The 10186-nt window shown below is 32.7% G+C and overlaps 1 protein-coding gene across 1 annotated transcript in view; it reads right to left on the reverse strand.

The window, feature by feature from the left end:
• LOC124537717 (division abnormally delayed protein) overlaps nucleotides 1-9928 on the reverse strand; it is a 98002-nt gene extending 88074 nt beyond the window's left edge. The window contains exon 1 of the mRNA XM_047114622.1: nucleotides 9611-9928. Coding sequence (XP_046970578.1) covers nucleotides 9611-9743 — 133 coding nt within the window. The 5' untranslated portion in view covers nucleotides 9744-9928. The remainder of the gene's footprint in view (nucleotides 1-9610) is intronic.
• Between the last annotated feature and the right edge of the window lie 258 nt (nucleotides 9929-10186).

Raw genomic sequence — 10186 nt, forward strand, 5'->3', positions numbered from 1 at the left:
TATTAAGGTGAGTAATGAGTTAACTGACTAATTTGTGGTTAGAGCGCAGTAGAGTACGTACTTTAGATTTTTCTTTTTAAATAGTACTAATTTATTCTAGAGTCTTAACTAGTTTATCTAGTTGCCAGCATATGCGGTAGTTATAATAGTTGCAGAATCTGAGGTTCTGGAATCAAACCTTCTATAAAAAAAATCTCAGTAGCAACCAAAAATTTACTTGGTGCGTAGGTACCCATTACAAATTTAACCACCAAGCAGCAATACTTTGTATTTGTAATTGAAGAGTGAATACGCCAGTGTAAATAAAAGCACAAGGGACAGAGAGGGAATAATTTGGTTCCCACGGTTGGTGGGGCACTGGAGATGTAAGAAATTATTAAAAGTTTGTACAGCCCTATATCTGTGGCCAGTGCTGGCTTACCATCAGATGGCCTCTTTGCACGTTCGCCTATTTCATTAAAAAAAACCTCCTGAAGTTTAGACGTTGACATTGTTTACACTCACGTGGAAAACACGTTAAGCCGTTGGCGGACTCTCTCCAGTCGACGGATTACAAAAGTGTGCAAAAAATATAGTGTACCTGTACGCACACATACTTAAGCTTTATAATACCTTCTTTAAAGTCAGCTATTCACCACTGTGAGAACGCTGTGATCGAAATAGGTCATAATAATGTTAAAATTTTAAATGTACGTATTTTATCTTTCATATCCTATTTTATCTTTTAACTATAAATGTGAATTTGTATGTGAGTATCTTTTAAAAATATATTCACATTTTTAACTTTCCATATTATAATTTAAAATTGTTATAGCTCACTCAGTTCATACAAAACAACCCTTAGAGTTGGCCCATAATGCTCTAAATATGTTACGAAGACACGAATATCGAATCCGCATTTTGAATATTAGATCTGTCGTTTTCAGTCGATTTCTTGATGACAACGAGCTACGACGCCAGATTCGGAACCGGCAGGAAGAAGGCCATTTCACTGTCACGGATAAATTGATTTAATCTAATCAAGCGATAAATTGCCTCCGACTACCAGAACACGTCATATCTCACAGCCGCTTGAACATTCCAAGATACTTTAAGTAATACTTCATTTATTTCTTTCGTTGGATTAGCGGGTTCTTTTTAAAATTGGATAAAACGACTCGCCAGACAATAAGCTTCCCATTGAGATACACTTTCGTATTTCGAAATGCACATCGCTTTAAAATTTAATTAATTCGAATAAAAACACATTATTTTTTTACATGTTACTTAATAATAAACTTCATTAACAATATATTAAGCTTTGACCTACGATCCGAAAACATTATTATATAATACACGTCTCACGATAGACAGTGAAAGTATAGAATCTAATTTTTAATACTTTAGTACGAAGACCATATACGCGTTTTCACGAACGCGTCCCCGTTGAAGCCGACATTATTAGTTGCGCGGTGGGACCGTAAAATATATTTAGCACATCCTGTGACGTCACCGCCTACAAAACCACATGTTAGCAAACGCTTTTATATTTCTTAATCCGTATTATAAGCGAAATGAAATAAAAGGAAAAATCATCAAAAAAACATTATGATAGAAATATTTCATTTTTTTTAAATCACACTATCCTTTTTGATTTTTGATTGACATTTTTTGTTAAAAGTTACATTAAAATTAAATAATTTAAAGAACTGTGTTAAATCATTAAATTAGACAATCAACGATTTAATAAGCTATATGCTAAGCCTTCAAACGTGTTAGACATGTAAGTACTAATAAGAATTATAAAACATACAATGTTTATATTCTATGCTCGTTAAAAGTGTGTTTATTGTTGAGCTAAAATAATTCTTAAACCAATGCGATGTAGCTTTTGATTAAAGATTTTAAAAATCAAAAGACAAATTGGGATGCTGTCTGGTAAAATAAAAAAAAAAACACTTAAAAAAAGATACACAAAAGACAATACGTCTGTGGAAATTTAATATAAAATATATTATTATTTTAAATGTAATTAATTATTTGCAATAGTAATAGACATTACAAATTCTTAGTTACTTTTAAGTTTAATTCAACAGCAATATATATGTATTTATCAAAACATATAATAACAATAATTGATCTTGCATTTGACCTTCTGATATACTCAGGCTTAGAAGTACATGTGTAGTTAATATAGGCCGGTTGGTAATATCATAGATGCTTTGTTCCGATCCATTTCCCCTGACGATTGGTGTCGGCATATTCTGACCTCAGACCATATTACTTCCATATTGTATATACAAATTAAATACTTTTTACTTCTATTTTATATATAATAATAATAATATTGGTCAAGCAAATAAAGATTATTTTTATATGTTAAGTCTCAATTTACACTTTTAACGTAATCTGCGTACAAAATAATCAGACCATAAAGCCTAAAATTGATATAACACATCCTACTTTACTATATTTGTATACTATATATTGTGTGATCAAATACTATAATAACTTACTGAAATAATTAAGCTAAACATGTAGAATGTAACAAGTAGTAATGTCATTGAATATGATAAGATATTAACTTTTTATTAAACTAAGGTATATTTAGTTCTTTATTCATGCTTTTTGCATATGAAATTTTATCAAATTCGGTTAAGTGGTACACCACTTATTAAGCCTTGAATTGTTGAACTACTTTTTAATTATAATATATATAGATAATAATGTACATGATAACACGAGGAATATAAATCAAATTTGTAAATAAATACAATCATTAACATAATCCCTTGTATCCTGTTTCTTAATTAATTACAGGAAGTATTCAAACTCATAAAGATAAAAATATGAAACGGTCACATAAAATTAGCCTTAATAATACACAAATGTTTAATAAAGTGCTTCGACGTGGAACAGTAGACACAACGACCGAAACATGAAAGCCTTAAAACTCCTAATCACATAAACCACGGACCGAACCCTATTATCAATGAAGTCTGACACGATTGACTCGTGCCATGACTCACCTCCAGGGTAACTCGATCGGGAAGCCCGGCGGATGAAACTGATACGGTCACGACCACCTGTTCTGGCCAATGTGACGACCGCTAATGGCTGCGGTTGTGACGATGTCCAATACTACGTCCTTGTATTATCGCCGTTACAAATTGTTCGATTGTACTATCTTGACATTTCATATGATACGCTCCGAATCTGATTACCGTATATTTATGTACATACGTAATAGTACTTATGTAACTAAATTTATATTTTATGAATATTGATGCTTTTAATTGTAATCTTAGTAAAACTTCGAGTATTTCGGCGATTATAACATATTATTTTTTCAGAGAGGCTTTGAAACTGAATTGCTCTAGTAATGGGATCGATTATAAAAATCCCTTAAACTGAAATAAAAATAACTTATAATATAAATGTTCTTTAGAATAATAAAAAACGTAAGTCTCAATTTAACTAAACAGTTGTTAAATTCTGATCTATCTCTTTTTCATTATTGATTTGACATTCAAAAGAACGCATGAAAAAGCATTGTATAAGCAATTTTAGATACTAACAGTCCTACGCTCTACGTTAAATTATCGGCTTGAAATAATAAATAAAACCAATTTTTATATTTTCTGCAATCTTTATTCTAACATCCCGTATAGCACACAATCTGACTTGCGAGCGCCTTCGTGTGTAAACAGATCTCATCCCCCTAAGAAATTTATAAGTAAAATGATAAGATGTTTACAACAATTAGATAAAACAGGTAACATTTCCACGAAAGTCTGATCTCCGGAGTAGCAGCACAGATAAAACAAAGAAAAACCGAGATAAAAGTCAGTCAATGTCGTATCCGCGCGACCTAATCCTTGCAAGTCGTAATAAGAAAATTTGATAAACGCCAAGTTCTGTGAACGTAATAATTTTTTTATTAACGTTGTCGCCGGCAGGTAGCTCGCCCCTCCCGTCGCCTCCCGGGGGCAAATCTAAATCTCTACTTCGTTATACACTACCTCGTGACCTGCTTCGCGAAGATAACTTTTTACCTATTGGAATAAATACATTAAAAGCAAGCAATAACGTGCACCTATAGCCGTTATAAATTTACTTTAAAATGCTAACTTACTGAGGTAAAAAAAACATTGCACGATAAGCCAGCCCATGTAACCGTTGAGTATCGTATTTCGTATTTTATAAAATTTATTATAAAAACCGTTATCAACGCTAGTTCTCCATAATTATGGTAATAGTTTTATGAATGATCTAACCCGACGATATCATTATAAATTAATACGATAATAATAGTATAGAATCTTTTTTTGAAACAATGTATTCGATTTTGTTTTGTCTAGAAATTATTTCTATATGTCAAGCAAATTGTTCATTGAATATAATGTGCCACGAGATAACTATCTTCTTGGCCCCTGCCCCAAACAGGGCAACACCGACTGACTACTCGGATAATTATATCATCGTTGCCTTATCTAAGCTAATTAATTCCGTACTAGGACGGTCAAGACTCACTGTAGCATTGATGTCATCATATACAAAATTGTCAATGTAATATAGACGCTATTTTTTTTTATGTATAAACTATTTCATGATAAATGTCAATAAAAGGATAGTCTTTTTTGATAATAGCGTCGCCTGAAAGCGATGTCACATTTAAAATTTATCGCTAAAAGCGCTTGCGAGTAACAAAAGTTTCAAAATAATAGCCATTTGTGAAATGTTCGAAGTAAAATGAGACTGAGGAATAATGGAAAGAAATTAGCTGAATTATCCCTTTTGAGAACATTTAACGGCTAAAAGTGAAGCCGAACGATGGACTCTTCAAAAGAACCAACATTAGTAGCGCAATCTATTATAAACGTACTTTAAGCACATCGTTAACTCGTGGAGTATATTAAAATATTGAGATAGAGAACTACATTAATTATTTGTCAAAATATCAACTGACAGGAAACACAAACATCAATGAACTTCCGTTTATAATATACAAACTATTAATACATTAATTTGACAGTATATACTCGCTCAGGTGTAAAGATTTTGTTAATGAGCAATTAAAATGTATATCAAATAATATAACAGAGACTTCTTATATATAACAAATAAATGTAATGGCACATTTGCTAGTTCATGACCCGTGACCCGGAATTATAATGTTTTTATTTGAGTTAGGCTTAGTGACCCGAGTCGCCAAAATAACAGCCAAAGTTGATAAATATTTTATATTGAATTTCATATTTGAAAAAAAGTCATCAGTCAACTATTAAAAACACTTATTCTTGAAGAAAAATGCTTGTTACAATTGATTCAAAAGACTCACAACTTTATTTAATAGACATTTTCGTATATACATATTGATCGTCGTACATTTAAGAGAGACGTTGCTCTCTAACGATTTTCTTGTTTCTAATTCATCCCAATTGTTTTTTCAAAATGAAATCACAACAGTTATGCACTTTTGTTTCAATGCGTATAGTAAATAATTATATTTATGAATGAGAATGAGAGGATGAATGATAAGCCTTGACGTTTTTAAACATTATTTTTTCGTACTTAAAAGTAAATATAATATGATGCACAGGAAAAAACAAGTTCTGGGTTAGTTTTATTTGAGCAGCGTAAATGGTAAAATAATACTGAGATTATTTCGAACCATTTGTAAACAAATCCAAAACTTGACAACTTTAAAGCAAATATTACATCTTAAGCCGAGGGAGGTAATCTGCACAAAACTCGCTGTGCCACCCGTATCGAAGATAACACTTTGCAATTCCTAAGCATTTGTCAAAGCATATAAACAAAATTTCGGAACGTAGACGCGATACCTGCGCCGGCGCATCGCAGGTAAAACGGGTACAATGGCATTCCGAACATCCGAAATGATAATTTTGGTGTGATCTTGTATGAACTAGTGATTATAATCCTCAAAAAAAAAAGGAACTTCGACGGAATTTTATCGGTGGATTAATTATAGTATGTAAATCAATAGCATTGCAACACCATTAATTCTAAAAGTTTATAAAAAAGTAGAATACAGTTAAATGCGTATAAATATACAAAAAATGCCCCATAGATATAATATTAAAAAAATAATCGCATGTATCATATTTATCAATGCAAAGTGGAAGACCCCTACTGTTCCGCACAGCGGGCTCAATGACTAAGTCTTCGAGTCCCACTGATAAATTATAATAATATCCTCTATTGTTGTTTTTAAGGGATGATTTCATCATGTCTGCAGGTGCAACTCGATTTTACGCTTGGCGCAAAGTCAGTGACTAGTTTCTGTTTTTATTTCTTAAGAAATCGAAATGATCATAACGATTATCTTTAATAAGCCATGTCACCGCTAATGCTATTTATAGAACAGGTAATACTTCGTTTACTTAATAAAGTTCCAGATCAATGAAGGAATCGTTCGAATAATATAAAATGGCACGTAAATGCAGAAAACCGCTTAACAAGCATTCTTCGAAGCTCAAATTTAATTTAATAATTTATCCCGAAACGTTCCCGATTGAGGTTTTATCGATATTTCCAATTGCCCTATTTTCCCTAAATGTCATTTACGGATACGGCGAACGTGTTTATTGAAGTGAGCCAACAAGTCCTCCCCACTTAAACAACTGGTTCCATTATTTGTACGTGGAGCGGCGACCTCCCGCGCCGACAGGAACAATGAAAGTGAGAGAGGGCTGGAATGTATGCGGGACGTCGAGCGGGGAGACGGGGCGGGAGAGGTGCGGGGCGCAGGGAGGCGCCTGTTCCCGGTTCCCAGGCGAGGAATGCCAGCGCGAGCAACAAAGCCTACTCGCCGCCATTCACCCCGCAACCCCTCCCCGCTAGCGGTTCTACTTCGACTCGTAATTTTTCGTGACTTTCCTCGTTTACGATAGGAAACTAATTAATTCAATGCTTGAACTGTGGCATGTCATTTTCACATTCTCGAATAAATCGCTTGAATATTATTCACTGACTAAACGGCGTTTCTGTATGAAGTCGTGCATCGCTTGATATATAGCGTAAAAATGATGTATGCGATATGTTGTGTTCGATCCATTCATGTGACCAAAGTTCAGGGTCGGGTGTCAAGTCACACCAGCTGACTTCACATATCACATTTTATTTACATTACACCATTTACCGAGTCCAATAATGGTACAATGACTCTGTTATTATACAATTAATCTTATCAAATTGTAGTTAAACGCAAGGTATACTTGTATCGGAGCACATACTCGTACTTACAAACAGTAGATGATAAAAGAAACATCACTCTGGACATGACGAGCACTCTGATATTATGTTTCTGCATAATTTTATTATACAGCCGTGCGTTTGTCTTTCTTGGTAATTAACTCTTATTAATTTCAGCTATGAATATAATATACTATACATAATTTACGGAATTGCTTTCTTTTATTTTTAAGAATACTTTATTTTTAAAAATAAAAGACTGAGCTATTAAATGTAGTAATATAAACTAAATAAATGTGAAAATATCTGTTTTTGATGTATTACTGAAAAATTTCTATTAAAATTTAAATTAATATTTAATTTAACAGTAAATATTGCGAAATATTATTGGCTCCTAGAAAAACGTGACAGTTGACAGGCGACATTTTGTAAAATTTAATTAATGACAAACGTAATTATCATACAGGAATAGAGAATTAGCGGCGCAATTCTTGTCTCGAATGTTTTTGCATTACATGTTTAATCACGGAGCGCCACGCCGGCTGCGGCGCCGACGTTACATCAAACTCACATTACGTTGTAATTGTGGATTTTTTCTCTACTATATAGTTTCTTACCAGGTAAGATGATTTCAATTAGAATACATATATATACTTGAAAGCTTTTGAGGTTCCAATTTAGAGAATAGAGATTCATTTTTATTTGACGATTGAATTAAAAAACATCGTTGTTTTCGAATCGATATTTATTATAAAGTTAAGAATTTTTTTCGTGTTTAAATTTTGATACCAAATTACTAAAATTGATAACTAATACATAAGTTATTGCCATACATCCGTAAATGGAAGACCTTTTATATGTTTTCATAAAATTCCGAAACATAATCGGCTTTAACCTTTTTCATAATTTTTTTTTTTCATTTTAATTAATATATTTTATAATATTTATTGACAAGCATTTGTAAATTAAATTTAAATAAAGTAATTCATTTCTTTGCATCGATCTTTTTTTAAAACAAATTTTAATATTAGATAGTGCATAATATATATAATAGTATGCTACATAGATGTGTCTGATGTCATAAATGGGTGCAAAATTTCAAGTCACGTAAGATAGAGTTGGCGCAAATATCAGTTGCAAAATAACATCCAAATCACAAACATATTAACGTGTAACAGTTCAATAAGACTTAATAGGAATAAATCACATATTACTTTTCGTTACTTTTATAATAATAATAAGTATATAACAACCGTTAATACCAAAACGCTATTTCGAAATATTAAACTGTCTCCATATTTATCTCATATCTTAAACTGCCATATCGATATAATACCAGTAGTGTAGACTGCTACGAATGTAGAGCAGCTTAAATGTTAGCTAATTTATTTACATGCATAGCTATCTATCAATTTCAACTGTCAAAGTCCACAACCCGAGGCAGTAGGTTGCGAAGACCCGCATGGCAGCGAATTCGTGCAAACACGCGAACTGGACACGATTGATTGGATATTACTGTCAAATACTAAAACCCTACCTGACAGTGTCGGACGAATTTGAGCAACAAATACAACGCATTTTATCAATATTTAAATTTAAACCAAAAAATACTGATCATTTTTGTTGCAAAATATAGAGTTGTAGAGCAAAATATTTCTAAGAGTTGTGTATGTGTTTCATTTGACTTTTTTATGCTTAATAATAAGAAAATCAATCACATTTTCGTCCTAATAATGTTTAATTATTTCAATTTATAGTAAATAAGGTTATTTAATTATGTTTGAGAGCCTGCAGCCGGCCAAGCAGCGCGTGCGCCGGAGCCGGTCACTGGACACTATCGCTTTGTTATTCGACACCTTGTACATGTAAACTACACTATCCTAATAATATAATCAATTAACCTTATGACATCAACGATATTTAACCACTCAATGAAAATATAGCAAAGATATCATAAATTTTAAACTTTAAGTAATTCTTTACCATGAATATTTTATGTAATATGGATATGTCCCGGAAAAATGTTAATAGAAAAATAAATGTACATACATTAAAGCTAAGATTGTATAATGTATGTGTTGTTATAATAAACGCGAGAGGCGTGAGGACATTTCCATAATTTCTAGTAAATGTCATTACTCGATAAATGCTTTGATTTATTACGTCTGCTCAACGTGTACTTATTTACTTGTACTCGTATTTAGAACAATTATTTCCCGAGCCTAAATAAACACTTTATATAAAAAAAAAAACAATATAAATGATAACATCTGAAATATACCTTTATGCTAATTTCATGGATTATTATGTAAGCAATCAAAAACTCTACATAACTTCTAGTAAGAACTGTACAAAATATTTGCACGAAAAATATAAAACGATAACTCCAATCAAAGTTTGCGAAAATCCGCACCTGGTTCATTGTGATCATCAGCTGATATATTGTGCCTCGCGAAGAACTCTTCGGAGGGGGCACAAGAGGCGGCAGCGGCGGAGACGGTCGCCACACACGCCGCAACAGATAAAATCACCACTATATCTTTCATGGTCACTGGTAACACTAATAAAAAAAATAGTTTAATTTATCAAACGCGTTTGTTTTCAGTCGCAGATTTTACACACGCGATCGCGAAGTTGTCTACGGGCACACAGCGCGCGTGCGACCACATCGGAGCGCCTTCCCCAACTGGGCTCGGAGTAGGCGAGCGGCCGCTAACACTAACTGCATCGTTATAAATTAGGAACAGAAATAAAATAACTCGAAGATGCTGAAACTCAGCTAAAAAGTCAAAGTGATCGTTTCGTTGACTTTGTGTATTTTTCTTTTTTCTTCGACGAGTTTCAAATGATCACTTCATGCTTATAAGTGTTTAAAGAAGCTGATCGTTTTTAAAACGAACGCTTCCTTACTTTTACTAGCTTTTTGTTAATTATTTTATTTTTGTTTCAGTTCTTACAGCTTCATATAATGGACAAGAAATTGTACTCT

Source organism: Vanessa cardui, chromosome 2 (assembly GCF_905220365.1).
Source record: "Vanessa cardui chromosome 2, ilVanCard2.1, whole genome shotgun sequence".
In the NCBI taxonomy this organism is placed as follows: domain Eukaryota; kingdom Metazoa; phylum Arthropoda; class Insecta; order Lepidoptera; family Nymphalidae; genus Vanessa; species Vanessa cardui.